At 41.6% G+C, this 23,862-nt stretch overlaps 1 protein-coding gene across 1 annotated transcript in view; it reads left to right on the top strand.

Moving 5' to 3' along the window:
- The window catches only part of JAG1 (jagged canonical Notch ligand 1), a 39,017-nt gene extending 25,142 nt beyond the window's left edge, over positions 1-13,875 (top strand). Inside the window, exons 12-26 of the mRNA XM_044288813.1 lie at positions 531-704; positions 1,185-1,335; positions 2,102-2,266; positions 2,385-2,498; positions 3,072-3,185; positions 3,266-3,379; positions 3,894-4,010; positions 4,442-4,469; positions 5,350-5,435; positions 7,664-7,777; positions 8,543-8,652; positions 9,532-9,771; positions 10,403-10,534; positions 10,816-10,963; positions 11,537-13,875. Coding sequence (XP_044144748.1) covers positions 531-704; positions 1,185-1,335; positions 2,102-2,266; positions 2,385-2,498; positions 3,072-3,185; positions 3,266-3,379; positions 3,894-4,010; positions 4,442-4,469; positions 5,350-5,435; positions 7,664-7,777; positions 8,543-8,652; positions 9,532-9,771; positions 10,403-10,534; positions 10,816-10,963; positions 11,537-11,991 — 2,262 coding nt within the window. The 3' untranslated portion in view covers positions 11,992-13,875. The remainder of the gene's footprint in view (positions 1-530; positions 705-1,184; positions 1,336-2,101; positions 2,267-2,384; positions 2,499-3,071; positions 3,186-3,265; positions 3,380-3,893; positions 4,011-4,441; positions 4,470-5,349; positions 5,436-7,663; positions 7,778-8,542; positions 8,653-9,531; positions 9,772-10,402; positions 10,535-10,815; positions 10,964-11,536) is intronic.
- Positions 13,876-23,862: the final 9,987 nt, after the last annotated feature.

The following is a 23,862-nucleotide window of genomic DNA, read 5'->3' as shown; positions in this document are numbered from 1 at the left end:
GTCCCGATGGATGTTCCTGTCCTTCATTCTCTATGAGGCTGCCGGAGATAGCAGAATACAGTGCTCTGCTATTTCCGGAAGTCCCATAGAAAATGAATTAAGCGCGCCCCCCCCTATTCTCGGGGTTGGACCCCAACCGTTCTATTAGTTATTCCCTCTACTGTGAATAAATGGTAACTTTCATACCTGATAAAACCCCTTTAATTATTCTTGTTTAAAAGTCAACAAAGTGTGTGCACCATGATATACTGACTTTATTCCTTGCATGCACACAGCAGCATTACTAGGCTATGGGAGTCAGACAAATACCCATTTCAATAGGCGAAAAATCTGTGTACGGCCGGCGTCAGCTCATTGTGCCCATACGCCCGTGTTTGTTTTGATCGGGGGACGCTGGCGCTCTTTGACAGAAAACCTAATATACTACATTCATTCAGGGATTTTTGTGTCAGGATTTTCTTTTTGAACAAGTGTCATTGTTGGATCTCGGTAAACAGCGTTCCTTTTGTTTCAACCTCTGTCAATTGCAGGACTTGGTTAATGGATTCCGCTGTATCTGTCCGCCTGGCTATGCAGGGGAGCGCTGTGAGAAAGACGTCAATGAATGTGCCAGCCACCCTTGCCTGAATGGGGGTCACTGCCAGGATGAAATCAATGGATTTCAATGTCTGTGTCCTGCTGGTTTCTCTGGAAACCTCTGTCAGGTGAGCGCTGTGAAATGCAAACCTTAAGAAATTGTTGTAGGCTTTTTTTTTTTTTTTTTTTCCTCCTTCCCTCTTTTTCTAATGACTTGTACACTAAATACCTTCTGTTCAGCCAGGCTTGCTATAGAGTCAAACTCCTTACAGCTGTCTGCCAATAAAGTGTTTGTTGGGAAGGGGTGGGGGATGGAACGAGTATGAGAAATCGGATCCATTCGGTTAAACAGATCGCAAATGTATTCGTGTTAAAAGTTTTGTTGTATGTTCGTTGCTGGCCTTCGGTGACTTTTATATCCTGAATCTGCCTGCTCCGATCTAGGCAAACCAGGGCTGTTCATTCTGCTTTAAATAAAATTAATGGAGGCAGCTAGATGAAAAGGTCAGATTCCAGAGTGTCTGCTCTCTTTCGCATTGGATAGAGTAATAATCAAACCTTTGTTTTTTTTTTTTTTTTTCTTCTGCTTCCCCCTTCAACATTTACAGTTGGACATAGATTACTGCGAGCCCAACCCATGCCAGAATGAAGCCCAGTGCTTTAACCTCGCCACTGATTACTTCTGTAACTGCTCCGAGGACTACGAGGGAAAGAACTGTTCACAGCTAAAAGATCACTGTCGCACGACTCCCTGTGAAGGTATGCGTGCCAGTCATTGTTGTCATAGGCTGCCACCAACCGCTCCATCGCTGGTGTGTGCAACAACCGCGTAAATGGTCATGACCCTCACGGTGGGATGATAAAAATCCAGCTGTCTGTAGGGGTTAAATCCTTAGTATGTTGAAAGGGTTGCTCCGTGGTTCAATTAAGTAGGTTGACCTATTCCTTTGTGTGTACGTGTTTTTCTTTTTTAAGAGTTCTAGAAGATCAAATACACTTACAGCACATTTTAAATACTAAAGCTGGCCATACACATTCAATAGCTGCAGCCTAAAGATCATTTAGGCCTACAGCTATCTCTCCTGACTCCCCCCATACACCTACAGGTTTAGTTAAGCTGAACATGTATGCATATTCATTGGAGAGAGTGAAAAAAGAGTGGCTTAATTCCTGGGATCTCTCCCTCAACATCTATCGGGAGAGTTGGGAGCTCCTCACACAAATAGGACTGTCCGTAGGTACGGCCAACAATACACTTTGTGTGGGGGGCCTTAAGACTCTGAACCTGATGGGCTGTATTGTCAGAAGAATAAAGCAGCAAGTAACAGATGTATTGGCATTGGACATGTCTCCACGAGGCCAAATTATGTGAATAGTCTGCTAAAATGTGGCCAAGTAGAGGAAGAATTATTGGGAATCTGATCAGGAATGCCTAATATTGATCATGGACAGGGTCGTAATGTGAAGTTATTTTAGTCACCTCTACCTGGAACAACATTTCATCTGTGTATCCTCTATCTTACAGTCATTGACAGCTGCACAGTTGCAGTGGCCTCCAACAGCACCCCAGAAGGAGTGAGGTACATTTCCTCTAATGTGTGCGGCCCGCATGGCAAATGCAAGAGCCAGGCTGGTGGCAAATTCACCTGCGAATGCAACAAGGGCTTCACTGGCACATATTGTCATGAAAGTAAGTGCCTCCTTCTCATCTAGAGAGAACCCTTTATCGTAATATCCAGTTTATTGGCATTGGGTTAGAGATAGATAGATAGATATATATAATTATATATATATTTTTTTTCTTTCAGATATCAATGACTGTGAAAGCAACCCTTGCAAAAACAGTGGGACCTGCATTGATGGGGTGAACTCCTACCAGTGCATTTGTAGCGAAGGATGGGAAGGAACATACTGTGAAATAAGTGAGTTTGTTATATAAATTCCTTGATTTACAGTAAGGCTGGCGGACAGCTATCTCTCCTGATTACCCCCTACCATTCCCTGCAATACACGTTCACGCTTGACCACCATGCCCCTAGTTGGAGGAAGAAAGTCACTGCCAGACTATGGCAGCAGCTTATCGCCCAGAGAACAAAAGAATCGTCTGTTGAAATCCAACTGACCAATCCTAAACTCCACCGATATCGGGGAGAGTATGGGGAGGCCTCTATACATGGGAATAGTTGGTCAGCCATTCCCATGAAATGAGCAGGTTCAGCCAACATTTATCTAATGGGTAACTCTGAACTTGGCATATCCAAGGATGATCTCTCAAGCAAGCAGTGATACTTCTGGCTGTTTTTATCAGTGGCTTTAATGGGGGATTATAGGTTCACACTAGCTTGTATGGATCATGTTCTGGAGACTAATGTACCAGCAAAGCTGAGCATCTGCCAGAGATTGGCGAGGCTTGATTCTCCATCATCCAGATTGCAGCTGGATAGTCTTTACGTTTGTTTTTAACCATGTGCTATATCTGCCTTTCTTGTTTTTAGACATAAATAACTGCAGTAAAAATTCTTGTCACAATGGAGGTACTTGTCGAGACTTGGTTAATGATTTCTACTGTGAATGCAAGAATGGGTGGAAAGGAAAAACGTGCCACTCCCGTAAGTGTGTGTTTCTAACTGAGGATAAATATGGATCTTTTTAACTACTGAATCTAAAACAGTGTTTTCCTCTTCTGCAGAGGACAGCCAGTGTGACGAGTCCACCTGCAACAATGGTGGGACCTGCTATGACCAGGGTGATACTTTTAAATGCATGTGTTCACCTGGATGGGAAGGAACCACTTGTAACATTGGTAAGTTCATCAGGAGGACCTATAATATGAATGATCATATACTAGAACTACAATACTCCATTAAAAAAATCCAGGTATTTGTCAACGTAGACCATTGGTTGTCTCAAAAGACCCATTTAGAGAACCCTAATGCACGTTCTAGCCTAGGAATGGCTTTGCAGCCTAAGTTATTGTAGGTGTTCTACATCCAAAGTATTGCCTGTAGCATAATTGTTGGTCCTATAAAGTCTGCAGTGGTCATTTTTGTGTTTCCGCACCTTTAATAACAGGAAGGAAGTGGGTAATACTGACCTCCTGGCCCAGAAATAAAGCAGTCATTAAACTATTAGTTGATCTCAGACTCTCACACTATTAAGTGTGACTTGTAATCTTCACGGGTTAGATTTTGCAGATGGAGGGCATTTGTAGATTACCATGTGCAGAGAATAGCTAAAAGGGAAATATCCTGTTTGCTCTTAAGACCTCTGTGTTTCATGCTTGGTTTCATGCTTACTTTGCACTGTTTTCCTCATAGCAAGAAACAGCAGCTGTTTGCCAAATCCTTGCTTCAATGGTGGAACTTGCGTAGTCCGTGGGGACTCTTTCACTTGTGTTTGCAAAGAAGGCTGGGAAGGTCCGACGTGCTCTCAAAGTAAGTTTGTTTTAAGTGCTGCGCTGGAAGAGGGAGGGGATCCACGAGGAGACGTTTAGCTCATCCTGTCACCCCGTGTACCTTTAAATTGAATCCAGAAGTGTGAAGCATTTGATGTGGACTTCTGCATCACCTGAATCATGTTGTGCTGTAACTTGAAGTAACAGAGGCTTGACCTGGGCATGAGAAAGTTGTGCTTGAGATAACCAGAGACAGATGTTGCCCTATGTTTTTCACTTGCTTTTGTCCTGTGTTTTTTGGTGTGTGTGTGTGTGTGTGTGTGTGGTTTTTCCTTTTTACATATCAGTCTCTTCCTGTGTTTGCGTGATTTTTGTTTTTTGGAATACATATTAAGTTATGATTGATTTTTGTTTATGGGGGATTACAGTGTGCAGACCTTGTTTAATTTCTGCTTCTGCTTTGGTTTTTAGACACGAATGACTGCAATCCACATCCATGGTAAGTTCAACTGCAAACAAATACAGATTGCAGCAAGTACTATAAACCTGACTGTACATTTGAAACAATGATCGATGAGTGTTCCATGGGATCGTTCATACGAACAATCCACCCAGCAGCATGCTACACTAAACTGGCTGACCAGGGAGTTGGTTTTTAAAAAAAACTACTCCCTGGTCCTTCTGCAATTTTGGCTGACCATGCCATAAATATGCAGTTTCTGATAACAAAGGGTGAAGTTTTCCAGCATGGCCGATTTTACTATTTCGGCAGACAAGTCAGCCGTCGCAAACGATTATTCACGCTAGTTTTTCAAATGACCAGTCGCCCGTTCAGGCCAGTTTGTATCTAAGAAAGTCTATAGACTATCCACCCAAATCGCCTAACATGCACGGTTTTCTTGAGCTCATGGCAAATGCCCAATATGCCTTGTCAACCTTTTTAAAACGCAGTGATCACCTGCCCTTTTGAACTATGAACCCTATGAAGGTGGCAAGCGATATATTTTAATAAGAGCTATGCAAAAGCATCTACTCGTGGCAGGTTATTGGCAGTGTACAGAGTGGGTAAGAAATAGAGTATATCCGAAAGGCCAAACATTAACAGAACCGTGCTTTCCCACCTGGTGGCCTGCATCTTTACTAGGAAGTGTATGATGATGATTGTGTAAAGGGAACAAGTCCATGTTGTAAAGCATATTTTATGACCCTATTAAATTCCTTTAGATGTACAAAAGGCTGAAGTTTTGTTCTATATTCTGCTCGAGCCTGAAAACTTCTATTAAGACATTCTCCTCTGTTGTGATGCAAATAAACATAAATTTTTTATTTTTGTTTGTTTGCTACAATAAAGCATTAAAGTCTGGGTTGTTTTCTTTTAGCTACAACAGCGGAACTTGTGTGGATGGAGACAATTGGTACAGGTGTGAATGCGCACCTGGATTTGCTGGTCCCGACTGTAGAATTAGTAAGTATTGCTCTTCTGTCTGGGCAATTTCTCACCATAAAATCTATACGACATTTCCATTAGCGTACGGGATCTAAGCGCAAGCATTGAGTATGCTTAAAGTGACGCTATATGAGATTATACTGTACGTAACTCATATCGGCTATATAGTGTGGACGAGAAATGGCTGCATGTGTCTATATCCTAAAGCTTTACACTAACTCCAAGGAGTGGTTTGAACTGCGTTTGCCCACTGCATGTCCCAGACTATGACCAGTTATGGTTTCCCCTTTTTATTTTTTATTTTCCTACTACCTTTTTTTGAAAAAGATGGGGTTAAAACGTGGTTTGACACAACGTAATTATACCTTGGGATGGCACAGATTGTAATTTCCATCCAGCCTGGCATTCTCCAGCCTTTATTTTCAGTGGCACTGTGTCACGATTGTTAGCCCTGTAGATTTCACACCAGATTCCATGTAGAAAGCCATACCAGTTATAATACAGCTGGGAACCTTTCACACACCCATTTATGAATAGGCTTGCTCGGATTTTGGGTGGCAGCCAAGCAGGGTCTAGTTGGTGTATGGATAACGACATCCCTCCCTCACTGCCTGGTTGTTAGAAGCTCCGGCCAGCGTGCTGAGTGCAGGTTTTTGCAGGCAGGGAAGTTCTTTTGTGTTTATGCATCAGAGGAAAAGATTGGACTTCTAAGGGAAAGATGATGATGATGATGTGGGGAGGAGGTAGATGACTAGTCCAACATCTTTGTAAGCGAGCTGGCTATGTTTTATTACAGTGGAAAATCATAAATCAACCTTTGGCTTTGGAGTGGGAATTACAGCATTTTCTATATGAAAAGCTGGAAATGAATTGTGTAGAATGGTGCGTATACTTAAACAGGATTTCCTACTGGAATAAAAAGTTCACCAGTAACGATCCGTCCTGTTTTTTGCCCAGTTGTTAAAAACTCAATAACTTAAAGGGGTTTTGTAGAGTGTGTGTGTGTGTGTAGTGGATGTGGCACTCGTGTGAGTGCTGCTTTCTCTTCAAAATTACCTTCAGGTCATCTTGTTTGTAGCAGTGACCCTTTCAAAAAGCTCATTGGCTGGGGTGGACCCATTGAGGATAGGTCATCAATATCAGATTGGTGGGGGACCTAACTCCCTGCACCGCCTGCTGATCAGCTGTTTGAAGACAACGCTGTGCTTATGCAAGTCCTGCGTTTACAGTTGACCAGCTTGACAACCTCACACCGGCGAGGTGTAATTACAGCCCCTCCGTCCCATTTACTTGAATAGGAAGGAGCAGTTGTAGTTACACTCCACTCCATTCATGTGAAGGGAAGCTCTAATTGCACTGCTCGCCATTGCAATGTTGACTGCAAGCAGTTAAACAGTGAAGAGAAGGCAGTGCTTGCACGAGCAATGCGTTCTCTTAAAAACAGCTGCTTGGCGGGAGTGTTGGGTGACCGGCTAGTGCCGATGTGATATTGGTGTCCTATCCTGAGGATAGGTCATAAATATCAGTAACTGGACAACCCCTACAAGTTATATCCGTTACTGGGAATGCCTATATGATCCCCTGTTAGCAGGTCCCAAGGGATTGGCACCGTGTTTTTCCAGTGTCTTGAATCTGCCTTGTTCACTGATACTTCGGCTTTCCTCTGTTCTCTTATAACCGTATAGCTAGATGCATTTTCCATAGGTATGCCATTTTGTGTTCTGAAGGCTTAAGGTGGATCTAGATGGGCCAACTGAGCAGCCATTTTCGGGAAGGAAGCAATCTCTTACACTGTATGAGAATGAGGGATAGCTATAGCGATCCTTCATCCTCATACAGAATCATGGCTTCTGAGCAGCAGATCGCTGTTTTACACAGCACGATCTGCTGCTCAGAAGCCATGATCGGTGGTGCCTTCATGAGCGACAGGATCACCTGATGAATGGCGGCACATTTAGACAGCCAGATGGACAGTAAATCGGTGTCATTCCTCGAAGCATTAAACAGACCAGAGCTTATCCTTTACTCTTAAACTCTTAACTATATCTTGAATTTCATCATTTTCTCTTACTTTTTGAGCCAACCCTCTAAGTGTTAAACACTGTTCTTCTTTATTGCTGTTACAAAGGTTACTTGATGATATTAGCAGTGAAACGGCCAAGTAACTCGGGAAGGCAAGATAATTTTGTTGCACAACTTGCTTCAGCGAATGACTGCCTGAAAACAAATGTGTTTTTTCTTTATAGATATTAATGAGTGTCAGTCGTCTCCGTGTGCCTATGGAGCCACATGCATCGATGAGATCAATAGCTACCGTTGTATCTGTCCACCTGGCCGCAGTGGTCCAAAGTGTCAAGAAGGTATGCACCATGTCTTTCTCTTACTCAGGGCAAAAATAAATAATATATGTTGGCCAAAGCAGAGGCTACTTTGAAAAGAAAAGGTAACCTACCTTTTGTTCTTTTGTGGTTCTTGTCCCATGGCAGTACAGTGCAGGAAACTGGTTGACCAGATGAGTTTCCTTAGACAAATCTTTGGAGGAGGGGGGTTACAGGTTTTTATTGAAGAAATCCAGCAGAGGTGTGTGTGTGTGTGTGTGTGAAGGGACAAAAACCCTGAAAGGGCTATCTATAGGGAGAGTCTGTGGTTTGGCTGACATAAGCTAATTTGCACCTCTTGAGTATTCTATTAAATTGGTGGCTTGCAGATGAGTCAGTACTTGCCTAATGCCTACAGCCAACCTTTAATGGAATAATCACCAGGATTGCCCCCCTTTTTAACTTGGTGGATCACGAACATGACAAGCCAGCAGGTGTTTGAGCCCAGGGGGACCAATCCAGGGGGATCCATGGATGCAGTAGGCTCCACTTGGCCTGTCAGAATGCTTACTTAACATGGAGGGCTAGCTTTATAGTGATTTTCATTGTGGGGTAGGAGGTAGCTGTGCCCTATGTATGCCATCCTATGTTTTACTTGGGGCATCTGTCCTGCTGATAGACTCCTCCTTTTGAAGCTATAACTGAAGTCGAATACAATATTTTGTTTTCTATGCCCACCATCTCCTAATTATTATTATTATTATTATTATTATTATTATTATTATTATTATTTTTTTTTTTTTGCAGTTACAGCACAGCCTTGTATAATTAACGACCACGTTATGTCAGATGGCGCCAAATGGAACGATGACTGCAACACTTGTCAGTGTGTGAACGGAAGGGTTTTCTGCTCTAAGGTAAGAGGAGTGGGGACTGGCTGACTATATTGCCATGGGTTTACCATAGAGCTGTTCACATAGACTGAGGGCTTCAAGGTTTTTTTTTTTTTTTTTTTTTGCATTAATAAAAAAAAAATAACTTTGCACAAAGAATAAACGTCATGGCAGTAAGATGCGCCCACGGTGATGAGGCGACACGGTTCATTCTGCACACATGGCTGGCTTTTTTCTTTTTTTTGAAGATACGCTGTGCTTTATTTTCATGCACTTGATTATTCATCCTTGGAGATGACGCATTAAGTTTGTTGAAAGGTTTTCTTGCTTGAAAGAACATGAATTTCTGAACGTGTGTGTGTGTGTGAGGTTCATCCTGTGCAGCTCATCTTTAGAATTAAAAGGTTCAGACTGTGACATCCTCTGATAACTGCACATCAGTATTGCCTGACAGATATTGTCAGACTGACCTAGAAACTTGTACAGATCACTTGTTAAAGTCTTCCAATCTTGGGGTGGATTTACATCACGTTTTACGCTTCCGTTTGACGTATAGGTTTACGGGAAAAAAAGATACAAAAACGCATCACACCACGTTCTTGTATCCTGTAGAGTCCAGTAAAAAAAAAGTATACGTTTATTTTTTTTTATTTTTTTTATTCAATTAAACAGTATGGTGGGCGGATGCCACTGTATGGCATCCGTCTGAGGCATCTGTTTAACATATATGTTAAACGGATGAGAAAAACGTGATGTGAACCCTTACCCACCCTTAGCCTTGTGAAATTTTACCATATAGTGCAGTTCTTTACTGGAAACTAGGATTATTCTATGGCATATTTATTGACTTTTAATTGACATAGTGCCTGTTTTATTTACTGTATACTACTGTTTAATTTGTAGGTATGGTGTGGCCCTCAGCGCTGTGATTTACACAGTAACGGTCATAGTGAATGCCCTGCTGGCCAATCTTGTGTCCCAATTAAGGACAACCATTGCTTTGTCCCTCCCTGTACTGGAGCTGGGGAATGCTGGCCTTCCAACCAGCCGCCAGTGAAGACAAAATGTAACGCCAATGCGAATTACCAGGACAACAACTGTGTGAACATCACTTTTACCTTCAACAAGGAGCTGATGTCCCCGGTGAGTGAGGCCATGCCATGTACTTGTATTTATGAGATTGTTACCAGGAGAAATACAGTGGTATGGTATTCAAGGGAGTCTGTCCGCAGTTTTGGTCATGCTAAACTGCAGACAGCATGATGTAGAGGCACACGTATGTTTTGTGGAGCTTTTATCATCAGAAGTAGAGAGAATATGAAACTTTATTCTGCTCTTAAGTGCAATTGAGGTGGAATTTCACTGTGAAGTGTTTTCTGCCTTAAACTGGGGAAGACGTTGTGAAGCAGCTCAATACAGAGAGCACTTCACAGTGAAGCTGTGCGTTTATTGCACTTAAGGAGCAGAATCTAGCAGAATAAAACTTCATATTTTCATGTCTCCTGATAAAAGTTCCACAAAGTGTACTTGCACAGGTCTCCCTAGCCCCTAGTGCTGTCAACAGTTTAGCATTGTCAAAACTGCTGACAGTCCATTTTAAATCTACTTCACAGGATTGGATCACTCAGGATTGATAGCTCATTGCCAGTAAGCATATAAAGTAAAGTTTAGTGTGGCTTTTACATACTGGTCACTACACATGCATGACATACACTATGTATTTTTTATGTGACTTGTTTCTAATGTTACTGACTTGTTGTGTTTTTATGATCAGGGCCTCACTACAGAGAGCATTTGCAATGAATTGAGGAATCTTAACATCTTGAAGAATGCTTCAGCAAAATATTCAATCTACGTTACCTGCGAGCCATCTCCTTTGGCAAACAATGAGATCCACGTTGCTATAGTAAGTAGGACATGCAGTGTTTTACACAACCCGGTATATACCGAAATGCATTGTGGGACTATGCTGTTAAACTGTGGCTATGTCATCCCTGGACTTCTGAAGTTTTGTATCTACTGCTGCTTGTCTGTAGACCAATGTGTTCTACATAGACCCTACAGATAGAGTGCCCACACAGTAGTGGGAACTCTATTATTCACCACCTCATATAGGGTGTATAAGCTTTGAAGGATTTGTCTTCTCCATGTTCAGAGTTTCTAAATGGATATTTTGTTTGCTTCTAGTCTGCTGACGAAACAAGAGATGGAAAAAGCACAATTCAGGATATCACAGAAAAACTCATCGACCTTGTTAGCAAAAGGGATGAAAATAACACCTTCATCACATCAGTGGCAGAAGTCAGAGTGCAAACACACACCAAAAACCGGACAGGTGAGTGGTCTACAAGTAAATGGGCCATTAAAGGAATTTGGGACTTTTATGGGTATATTGGGTGGTTTTTACTTGTAGTCGAAATACCTAGTCATCTGTGTGGGTTGTCTGAGGAGCCATTGCTCACGTGTAGGGTAAACTGAAGTGTCTGCAAGTTGTGGTCATGCCACAATAACTTCAATGTTTTGCTAAGGGGGAAAAAATATATTTTTGGGCAATTTGGATTCATTTGCAACATAGGAATACCTTGATGTTGCCCACAAGTTACAGTAGTGCCCCGTACCAAAATTTTCTGGATACCACACGGGAAATGACCACTCTGCCAGACACTGGCCACACCAGCCGCTGATTGGCTGAGCAGATTTTTCTTGTGCGTCAAGAGGGACCAGAAAGGAGAGAGAACAGTAGGAATCCAGAAAGCCGTGGAAATGGAGTGTCAAAGGATTACCCTTTAAAGTGCTCTCAATAACACATAGATGCACTTAAAGGGGCATGTCTTAGTGATGGATGTCTTAACTTTTTGTAAACTTCAGTGATCTACTTTGTACTAACGCCTCTTCATCTTCCCACTAGATTTCCTTGTGCCCTTGCTGAGCTCCGTTCTCACGGTGGCCTGGATTTGTTGCCTGATAACCGCCTTTTACTGGTGCATCTGGAAACGTAGAAAGCCAAGCAGCCAGAGTCACACAGCCGCTGATGATAACACGACCAACAACGTCCGGGAGCAACTGAACCAGATTAAAAACCCCATTGAAAAGCATGCAGCCAACAGCGTCCCCATCAAAGACTACGAAAACAAAAAAATAAATGCAAAAATAAGGACACACAACTCAGAAGTGGAAGAAGACGACATGGACAAACACCAGCAGAAGAGTCGATATGTGAAGCAGCCAGCTTACACACTAGTCGATAGAGATGAAAAGCCGCCTAATGGCACCCCCACAAAACAGCCAAACTGGACAAATAAACAGGACAACAGAGACTTAGAAACAGCACAAAGTTTAAATCGGATGGAGTACATTGTATAGCGGACAGGGCGCTGCCATGCAGAGCTGGTGTCTGCTGTAAAGGGCTCGGGAGTCTCTAGTTCTTAAACTGTTGTGTAATATTTGAGTCTACGGCTATTATTTACTTAGAATCCCTATGTTAATTTAAGTTTTGACAAGCTGGCTTACACTGGCAAAGATAGTTGCTGTGGTTGGCTGGAATACCAAGTGCTGCATTTCACATCTATGCAAAACTAGTGAAAAGTGCCCTAATGTCAATTCAGCCACAGCTGAAACATCCCAGAAGATCGTGCATTGCCTTTGCAGTTGGCTAGTGGTTATTTTCTTTTAAGTTTTTTTATTTTATTTTGTTTTGTTTTTACCCTTCACATTTTTGACTGGTGTCCATAATAATGCAGTCTTTAGAATAATACCTTTTTTATTTATATTTATTATGTATAATTTTTTTTTATTTTGTATATTGGTTTTTATAGTAATGTACAACTAGTTCTGTATTTGAAAGTGCCTTTGTAGCTCAGAACCACAGCAACTATCGAAAAATTAGGTTTATTATTTATTTTTTTTATTGTATTTTGTGCTGGGACTTGGGGGCGGCGGGCAAGACTGTCAGCTGTTGCTGGTAATATGAAGAATTGTCAAGTAGAAGTTTTTGTATAGACCTGTAAATATTTTTTTATTTTTTTTTATTAATCACTGTGTATATTTGATTTATTAACTTAATAATCAAGAGCCTTAAATATCATTCCTTTTTATTTATATGTACTTGTTTAGAGTTGAAGGTTTTTGATAGCTTTGTAAGCTTTGTGGCTTCAGTTTTTTTGAATTCATTTCTTGTTACATGTTAACTATATGCCAAAATTTAAGGTGTTCTAAAATAGTTTTATTTTTTATGAATAGGACCAGGCGCACATGCCTCAATGCTGTTTTTTGTACATTTGTCAGATGTTAAATACCTTTATAAAGCATCCCTTAAAGAAACTTTTGTAAGTTTAAGAATGAAACAGTTTTCAGAGGTAGAGTTTAGGGAAAAAAATCTTTTGCTGCTTTGGCTTTGATATTAAAAAGAAAGAAAAAATAAGGAATAAGTGTGACTGGCAGATATTCTGCTACAAGGCAGTTTAAGGAAACATGTAGAGCTATTCATGTACAAGGAATGTCAGCGTTCATGTTAAAAAAAAAAAAAAAAATTAAAAAAAAAATAATCAAATTGTGTGAAGTTTGAAGCTCCGCAATCTTGTATTTTGTATATTCTGATTTTTCTTCCATTTTCTCCCACCTTGAAAACTAAAGAACCACTTGTAGATATTTTTTATTTTTTTATTTTCGTAATCTACTGATACTCAAGAGTATTCCATTAAGCTAGTTTTTGAATACTTGAACAGTAGAAACCCAGTGATCGCTGTTGCTTTTCCACCTAATACACTGCCTTCCATTCCAATAAGGTACACAGGCACCCTTGATGTAATTACCCACTAAAGGCACACTAGAGATGGTTGCTACTCATGTCGCAAATTAAATGGCATACTCTTTTGTTTCTGATTTTATTTTTTGCCTGTATTCATACAAATACATTCCAGATTCTACAGAGATTACATATGTATTCTGCCATCACCCAAACAACTACTTCTTAGATATCAAAAGGCCAGCACAAAAACTTGCCTGTGTGCCCTTCATTCCATACGTGGACCCCTGTATTACTAGAGGTACTCCTTCTACTGCAAATCCCATGGTTACACACTATGTATACAATTACATGAAAAGTGAAACTGTTATCATCGGCCGCAGAGATCCTGAAGATTCCCTGTATTGTGATATTAGTGTTATATAAACCCTGCCTCTTTGATGTGTTGTTCAAGGCTACAAATTTTGGAAAGTAATATTTATTAAATTTTTTTGTATGAAAAACTTGTGACATTGGATTTCACATTTGTTCAGTACACTGCTTGTTAGCACTTGTCCATTTATATTTCAGTTATGTATTAAATGCACCAGCACCTACCACTTGCACACAACTGTGGCATCCATTTTGTGAGCTGCTGTACTTAAATGTTTAATAACTCATTAATATACATTAGGGTTTCTTGAATACCATCAGTTCTTTTTCTTGTATTGTGCAATATTGGCATCAGATGTGCTATGTAAACGGGGATCTGCTATCCAGGAACTATTAATGTGATTGCAGTAGCCATACCTCCACTGACGAGCAGCAGTCCCTTCCCAATAACTGCCTGCTCAGTGAGCACATGTAAATGCGCCTTTAATTTATATGACACCTCCTATGTAGAAAGAAAATAAAAGGAAATGTCACAAAAAAAAATTAGTTTGCAGAAGTAAAATGTCCCACGGCGCAAAAGACCATCCACAGGTCACCAGGATCAGGAGTACAGTATTTTATTGCAGCAATACAACGTTTTTCAGGGAATCGCTCCCCTTTAATCAGGTAGAAAGGGCTGCACGTAAAAAAAAAAAAATTGTAGCACATATCCTATTACTTTTTTTTTTTTTTTTTCTAATGTTTTTATTTTCTGATTGTAGAGATTTTTTAACTCTATTTCCTGAACATGGTTATGGGGGCTGCTATCGTGCCTGAGCTGTTAACAGCATTTACAAATCTTTAAAGGGGTTATTCAACCCCTAAAATGCCTACCCATACGCCCGGGCCCCTCAGAGGTTGTACTTGCCTGGCTCCTCGGCACCCGCGTCGCTTCTGACACCTGCCGCTGCATCTCCTTGTGTGATGTGCTAGCAACCCAATACCCAATCCCCATAACTCTGTGTGCTTTAATTGTGTATAAAAACCAATTTTGTTCTATATGCAAATTAACCTGAGATTAGTCAGAGCTTGAAAAATGTGACTCTTCTCTGGTCACACAAGTAAGATATGACTCATGTTAATTTTGCATATGTATCAAATCGTTTTATTTTACACAATAAAAGCACACAGCGATATGGGGACTGGGTATTTGCGGATGTGCTAGTGGCCATCTAGCAACCCATGTCCTCGGCTCTATACCCAAAATCCTGGTGACAGGTTCCCTTTAACTCCTTAATCCAGCCCAGCCATATTTCACCTTAAGGACCAGGCCATTTTTTGCTAATCTGACCAGTGTCCCTTTAAGTGGTGATGACTTTTAAACGCTTTGACTTATCCAGGCCATTCTGAGATGGTTTTCTCTTCATATATTGTACTTAATGACACTGGTAAAATGGAGTAAAAAAATTCATTTTTACAAAAATTTGCACATTTCCAAGTGTTAATTTCTCTACTTCTATAATACATATTAATACCTACAAAAATAGTTATGACTTTACATTTCCCATATGTCTACTTCATGTTAGGATCATTTTGGGAATTACATTTTTTTTTTTGGGGGGGACGTTACAAGGCTTAGAAGTTTAGAAGTAAACTTCTTTTTAAGGACCAGTTCAGGTCTGAAGTCACTTAGTGAGGCTTACATAATAGAAACCACCCAAAAAATGACCCCATCCTAGAAACTACACCCCTCAAGGTATTCAAAACTGATTTTTACAAACTTTGTTAGCCCTTAAGGTGTTCTACAAGATTTATTGGCAAATAAAGATGGGAAAATTTTCCATTTTTTATCCATTTTTTCCAGTAACAAAGCACGGGTTAACAGCCAAATAAAACTCAATATTTATGGCTCTGATTCAGTAGTTTACAGAAACACCCCATATGTGGTCGTAAACTGCTGTACTGGCACACGGCAGGGCGCAGAAGGAAAGGAATGCCATACGGTTTTTGGAAGGCAGGTTTTGCTGGACATTTTTTTATTTATTTATTTTTTTATACCATGTCCCATTTAAAGCCCCCCTGATGCACCCCTAGAGTAGAAACTCCAAAAAAGTGACCCCATTTTAGAAACTACGGGATAGGGTGGAAGTTTTGTTGGTACTAGTTTAGGGTACATATGATTTTTGGTTGCTCCATATCACACTTTTTGTGAGGCAAGGTAACAAGAAATGGCTGTTTTGGCACCGTGTTTTTTTTTTTTTTTTGTTATTTACAAAATTCATCTGACAGGTTAGATCATGTGGTATTTTTATAGAGCAGGTTGTCACGGACGCGGCGATACCCAATATGTATACAATTTTTGTATTTATGTAAGTTTTACACAATGACTTCATTTTTGAAACAAAAAAAATATAATGTTTTAGTGTTTCGATAGTCTACGAGCCATAGTTTTTTCAGTTTTTGGGCGATTATCTTGGGTAGGGTATGATTTTTGCTGGATGAGATGACTGTTTGGCACTATTTTGGGGTGCGTATGAGTTTTTTATCGCTTGCTATTACACTTTTTGTGATGTAAGGTGACAAAAGATGGTTTATTTAGCACATTTTTTATTTTTTATGGTGTTCATCTGAGGGGTTAGGTCATGTAATATTTTTATAGATCCGGTTGATACGGACGTGGCGATACCTAATATGTATAGTTTTTTTAAATGTATGTAAGTTTTAGATAATGGCTTTTTTTAAAACAAAAAAAAATGATGTTTAAGTGTCTCCATATTCTGAGCCATAGTTTTTTAATTTTTTGGACGATTGTCTCAGGTAGGGGCTCATTTTTTGCGGGATGAGGTGACTGGTACTATTTTGGTGGGCGTACACCTTTTTGATCGCTTGCTGTTGTACTTTTTGTGATGTAAGGCGACAAAAAAAATGGTTTATTTAGCACAGTTTTTATTTTTTACGGTCTTCATTTGAGGGGTTAGGTCATGTGATATGTTTATAGAGCTGATCGATACGGAAGCGGCGATACCTAATTCCCCCCCCCCCCTATTTTTTACCAATTTTTTTTAACTTTATTTGGGGGAAAATTACGTTTTTGTTTATTTTTACTTGAAACTTTTAATTTTTTGTGGGGAAAACCTTTTTTTTTCACTTTATTTTTTGTCCCTAATCCTTTACAATGCATTCCATACCATTCTGTATTGGAATGCATTGGCTATATGAGTAATACAGTGAGTATTACTCATACAGCTTCCGTCCTGTGAGATCCAGGGGGCTGGATCTCACAAGCTCGTCACCGCGCGGCGGTGATCGGAAATACACAGGTACGCCCTGTGTCCTTAAGTACCAGGACAACAGGTACGCCCTGTATCCGGAAAAGGTTAAGAAAATTGCTCTACGGCAGCCCCATGGGCCATAGACACAATGATCAGGAGGCGACCCTATTGACTTACATGGGAAAGTTTTTCTAGGCATGCTCTGTGACCTGTGTAGAGGTCATTGTCAATCTATTCCTTCCTTGTACAATCACCTACTGTGGTGGATCCTGTCTTCTCTATACACAGAGGTGATATCTCCTTCATTTCAGGCACGTTTAGAATAATATATAACTTCAGTAAAGTGATCTGTAACAGACCAAGAAGTGGTGCTAATTATTAGACATAGTGGCCAGTGTGAAAACTGCAGGTTTTTATCTTTTTTTTTTGTTTAACTATATGGAATACATGGAAAATTAAATACAGCATCATAAAAAATTCTTTAAAAATATGTTAAACATAAAGTGATTTATACAGCAGATCATTTTCTGATGACACATTTCCTTTAATATTTGATGAATATTTGGTGTGGGCACTCCATACACCTTTTTTTTTTGCAACTCGCACAGGAATAGCAGTTGGTGCATGGCAGAAGTATCTCTTGTACGGTAAGATACCATACTGAGTTATGTCATGGGTAGGAATGTAGGCCTCTAGTTGTGGGTTGACTGTGCATGCAATCTTCAAAAAAGAAACGCTATTAGTTTTGGCTGAACGTTTGCCACATTTCAGGAAACTGACAACTTTTCAATATGCTGGAGAGCTATGTCTGCCTCAATGCAAGCTACGCAGTGTCTAGAAATATGGCTGCTAGGGTTTATGTCGATCTTGGACATCTCTGCTCAAAGCAGAAGTGCCTCTGAGCTAGCGTAAGGGGCATCCAGATTTGGAATATTAATTGTAATATTAGATTTTTGTATAAATAAATGTGCGCCATATTAAAGGAGTTGTGCGGGCTTTTACTATTGAAGATTTATCCCCGGGATAGGTAAGTAATATCAGATCGGCGGAGTCTGACACCCGGCACCTCGCCGATCAGCTGTATGAGGAGACCGCTCGCGCAGTGTGCACATGCCGTCTCCCGTTTCACTTCCTGTCCGCTGCTGTGGTCTATGGTCTTTCGCATAGACATGTCATCAATAGTAAAAGCCTGGACAGCCCCTTTAACTTGGTATTATTGGCATTGGTTCTAATGACATACAAACTACTAAAGGGCTTGTTCCGCCAGGAGAAAAAAATGCTTAGAATGCTGTAAAATATTAGGACACTGATCCCCCTCCGCTCTGGTTGTGAAGCTTTCTACTTCCTCTCAACACAGACATTTCACAGCAGATCAGCCAGTGGCTGCAGCAGGCACATTTCGGGGGTCAAAATAGGAGCTGGAAGCAGAGTGGGAGACCATTGGGAAAAATCAAAACCATGGGCAGTAGGGGATCAGAAAGAGTATGACTACCCCTTTAACATCTCCTGGATCTTTCTAAAAGATGACGCAAAATCTTTTCTGCGTATGTGCAAAATAATTGATGGATGACTTAAAGAAAATTATATTTTCTAGATTACATTAAGGTGGAATATAGAAAAGTGTTAAGAAACCTTCAATGCAGGAATGAGTTAAATTTCCTACACGGCAGGGTAGGTCTGGTCAGTGATCTTAAAGAAGTGTTCAGTTATTTGATTATAGTCTTTAAACAGGGCTGGGTGACTGCTCTGGAAATGTCAATATCATAAAGGTGCTACAATACCTCTGTTATATATGAGGACATGCTTCATATATTAGATCCCAAGAAGACCTAAAGAACCCAGTCAATGATTTATATATAAATGAAACGCTCATGACCAGTAATACAGATAACTTGGGTATTTGGTAAAAGATGCAAAAACCTAGAAGAGTTCATCAAATTACATGTGACTAAAGTTGGCCATATACTTTCAACCCTCCCATACACATGCATACATATGTTTTCAACAGGGAGATGAGGAATTGTTGCTGCCAGGCACTTGTGGTTGCAGCTTATCTGTCACGGACGTACTGAGACATACGGACGTCCCGGCGACAGTGAGTGGCAGGAGATCTGTGAGACTGGCAACAACACGTGGTTTGATCTGACAGGTTTTCCTTGTCGATCAATAGGTGTCTGTTGTTTCTGGTAATGGCCACACCCCTTGCCTCCAGGTGTTGCTTATGTGGTCATTTAACCTTCCTAATTTATAGTTGATTCTCCCACTATGCTGTGCGGTTTAGGCTGGGTTCACACTTGAGCGTTTTGGATATGCGCGTTTTATGCGCGACAACATGCGCGTTTTCTGCGCGTTTTTGTTGCGCGTTTTTGTCCTTAGTAAACGCGCGTTTGTGTGATTGACAGTATTGCTGTCCAATGAAAAAACAGGCCCGTCTATATGAAAGGTGTCTAATGATAGTGCAATGGAGGTGATCAATTTCATGTGTTTGGAGAGAGTGGATTGGATTGTTTGCGACCATGGAATACTCCAGAAGGCGACCATTTGCGGCTATTGTGTCTGCAATCCTTCTCCTACGTTTGAGGCGTAGGAGAGAGAGCAGGCGACGCTTCTGGGTCCATCCTGTCATTGCCAACCGACAGGAAAGGGGACAGTTCTGGGCACTGTACGAGACCCTCCGGGCCCATGAAGACCAATTTTTTGCATACACGCGGATGTCCATCACCAGGTTAGTACAAATACAATAGTTCTATGAGTGGGGTTACAATTGTGAAGGTCCCATTTTTTTATATTTGCTATTGTTAACCCTCACCATTTTCGTTTGCAACAGCTTTGATGAGCTCCTGGGGTTGTTGGGCACCCATTTGCAACGTCAGGACACATTCATGCGGGACAGTATCCCACCAGCGGAAAGACTGATCATAACTTTGCGGTAAGTAGGCTGTAATTGTGGCCTAATAAAGCATTTGCATTGTGTGTTGACTGTATATTAGTGTGGCCTTAGTTAGTTTTTACTTGTGGTTGTGATGTTTCAAGTGTTTTTGAGGGGGGGGGGGGATTGTATGTGTATGCTTTTTACATTTTGCATATAGATACCATACATAGTTTCCCCACATTTTTCCTTAGCAAACAATCTGTTCTAAATAAGAGTTCAAAAATGTTTGCAAAAGTTTTTATATTTTGGAAAAGTAATCACATCTTACAGTTCCTCAAACAATTTGCAAACTGGGTTTAACCCAATCAACAGAACTTTTGTAATTTATACATAAAAACTAATCGGTAATGTACCGATCTTAACAATGAAGGAAGAACACCCCTGATGCACCAAATTAAGTATGCCACTTCTCACAGGTTTTGGTATTGTGGCTCGTTATCCCGCATGGGCTCTCTCATTCCGCCTGATTGCTGGCCAGGTTGCATTTGAGTGGTGGTGGAGGTGTTGGTGCCCATGCTAGTGGAGGCATAGCTGTATGATGATTGTGGTTGTGTGTGCCACGTGTCGTGAGGGTGTGGTATGTTAGTTTGTGGGTATGTTTGTGATGTGTATGTGTGAGTGGGTGGTGGATATTGTGGTGGATGTTGTGGTGGATGTTGTGGTGGATGTTGTGGTGGATGTTGTGGTGGATATTGTGGTGGATATTGTGGTGGATGTGGTGGTGGATGTTGTGGTGCATTGTTGGGCTGTGTGAAGTCATCATGTGGAATGAAGCTGTCTAGGGCCCTTGTTAAGGTTTCCCTCGCTTCAGTATTGCGACTTGGGGGAACTAGCAGCATTCTAGTCTCCAAACTCAGTAAGAAATGGGCATCACTAGTGAGTTTGGGTGCAGGATGCGCAAGTGCATCCAGGCATGCAATTAGGCGGTCCTCCTGGCGATCGGATCTTTTCCGTTTTGAACGGTGAGTCCGAATGTTTTCGGGATCCACGACAGGTGGTGCAGGCTGTGAGGGTGTTTGGAATGTAGGGGTGGGATCGGTTGGAGGTGGACTTAGTGGCCCCGTAGATGCACAGGCCTCACTGTCCCTGGTGACGTCCTCCTCTTCCTCCTCCTGCTGTTGTCTTTTCGACCAGCTACTATCGGTGCTGTGAACATGAAAATATACATAAGTATGCGCAAGATATGAAAGTGAATGCATGTCATACCACACCCTCTCCTGCATGTGTATGCCCTGGACTCACCTACGCATTTCAGTGCATGGGATAAGAAAGGCCATTTCCTCCGCATGGACATAGCTGGACCGTGCACCTGGCGAAGCTCCACTCCTCTGTTCCTTCTCTTTGCGCCGATGACGAATGAAGGCATCTTTGAGGCTCTTCCACTTGCTTTTGAGGATGTTTACTATAATACAAATAAAATTACATCCATTAATTTTATTATTTGCTTTACACTCATTTTTTACAGCTATTTAGCTACAGGCCAATCGTTGACCAGTCTGCACTACGCCTTCCAGATCGGGAAATCCACAGCCAGTGTGATTGTGAGGGAAACCTGCATCACCATTTGGCAGGTCCTTCATGCTGTTGTGATGGGCCAACCAAACAAGGAGGAGTGGCTGAAAATAGCGGATACGTTTCAAAAAACCTGCAATTTCCCGAACTGTGTCGGAGCAATTGATGGAAAACACATCCGCGTTCTGAAGCCAATGAGGAGTGGCAGTCAGTTTTTTAATTATAAAAAATACTTTTCGTTTGTTCTTTTTGCGGTATGTGATGCCAACTATTCTTTTCGTTATGTCGATGTGGGGTCCTATGGCAGCAGCTCGGACTCTGCTGTTTTTGGCCATTCTGAGTTTGGTCAATTGCTCAGTAGTAATGCCCTTGACCTTCCCGGAAACACCACACTGCCTGGCACCAGTTATCCCTCTATGCCTTTTGTTTTTGTGGGTGACGAGGCATTTGGTCTAGGTGAGCACCTTATGAGGCCATACTCCTCCAGGAATTTATCCATTACGCGGCGTGTTTTTAACTATCGCCTGACCAGAGCACGCAGGGTGGTGGAATGTGCATTTGGCATCTTAGCCAACAAATGGCGAGTTCTGCACTCTCCCATCAATCTGAAATTGGAGACCGCCATCTCGGTTGTGAAGGCAGCATGTGCTCTTCACAATTTTGTCCGAGAAAGGGATGGCTTCAATTTTGACGATTCGTTGAGCCATTCCATGGAGAGGCAGAATCGCAGAGGTGTGCGTGGGACCACACATGCTGCGGCCATTCGGGACCACTTTGCGGCTTATTTTATGTCGCCACAGGGGGAGTTACCGTGGCAAATGCAAGCCATTTAATGGTATATTATTTCGTATTTTGCATCTGCTCAAATTGTTTCTGTTACTTTGAATATTCATTTTTCGTTGGTTATTGTAATGGGTTAAATAAAATATTTGAAGAGCGAATTAGTGCAATGGCGTGTTTTCCCCGATATCGTGCCCCTTGTAGGAGCCCCAATAGTGCCCGCCAATCCTCGTCCTTTAACAAGGGAAAACAATGTGGGCGGAATTAGGGATCCCATTTATGTGCCTAATACTCGTCCATTAAAACAAGGGAAAACAATGTGGGCGGAATTAGGGATCCCATTTATGTGCCTAATACTCGTCCATTAAAACAAGGGAAAACAATGTGGGCGGAATTAGGGATCCCATTTATGTGCCCAATACTGGTACTATATAGCAGTGTTTCCAACCAGTGTGCCTCCAGCTGTTGCAAAACTACAACACCCAGCATGCCTGGACAGCCTTTGGCTGTGCGGGCATGCTGGGAGTTGTAGTTTTGCAACAGCTGGAGGCACACTGGTTGGAAACACTGCTATATACACATACAATCACCTATCATGTGCCAGTGCTGCAATAGCCCACAAGCACAATAATGTTTCAAGGTTGACAATATCCATATCAACTTTAAAAACAAAATCCGCACCACTAATGTAGGCCAACATTTGAAGGTAAAAGAGATTTCCAGATTGGAACAAGTGCAAATTGAGCATACTGGCCGACTACATTGTGCAAGAATGTGGGTGATGGTGAAGCTGCGGCCCTCCAGCTGAAGCAAAACTGCAAAACTCCATGCATGCTTAAACAGGCTACAGCAAGTAAAATGCAGCACAGCATATTGGGAGTTGTAGTTGGACAACAGCTGGAGGGCCGCAGGTCGAGCTGGGCTGGACTATTACATAGAGATTTTACACCAGTGCACACAAGGCTTTATTTTTTTTTTACACTCAGAACACACATGTAAATACCTTTGCTTTCTTTCACAGCTTTTGAGAATGTCTTCCACTGTGGCCAAATGCTTGCTCCAATATCCTCCCATGCCTGCTGCCTGCTTCTCCGATTCTTGTACTTGGCATCTTGGATGTCATATAGGCAGCGTTTGGCCTGCACAAGCCTGATCAGTGTCTCACTATCACAGCCTGCTTCCTCCATCTTGGCCAGGCTAGACACCTGCAGATCTCTAGGGTGTGGCCTTTTATGACTGTTGCTATGTGCCAAACGCGCCTTCGGCCGCGTGTTTTTCTGGTCAAAAACGCGCAAACGAACATATTTGCGCGTTCCTATGCAATCCTATGGGCGCGAACGCGCAACAAAGCGCCTCAAAGTCGCGCAAGTACTTTTTTGAGCGTAGGGCGTTTTTCGGCGCGTTCAAACGCGCTGGAAAACGCTCAAGTGTGAACCAGGGCCATAGGGAAGCATTGATTTTCATGTGTTGAGCGTTTTGCAGCGCGTAGGAACGCGCTGTAAAACGCTTAGGTGTGAACCCAGCCTTATAGCTTCTGTGCCTGTGGATTGTTTGTGGTTGGATCTCGGCTGAGTTCCTGGTGCTTGGGGTTAAGGTCTGGACTCTTTGGTGGCCAATCCATGTGTGAAAATGATGTCTCATGC

The sequence above is a fragment of the Bufo gargarizans genome, chromosome 4 (assembly GCF_014858855.1).
Source record: "Bufo gargarizans isolate SCDJY-AF-19 chromosome 4, ASM1485885v1, whole genome shotgun sequence".
Classification (NCBI taxonomy): domain Eukaryota; kingdom Metazoa; phylum Chordata; class Amphibia; order Anura; family Bufonidae; genus Bufo; species Bufo gargarizans.
The sequence above is the reverse complement of the archived record's forward strand: the minus strand, read 5'-3'. Positions and strand labels throughout refer to the sequence as shown.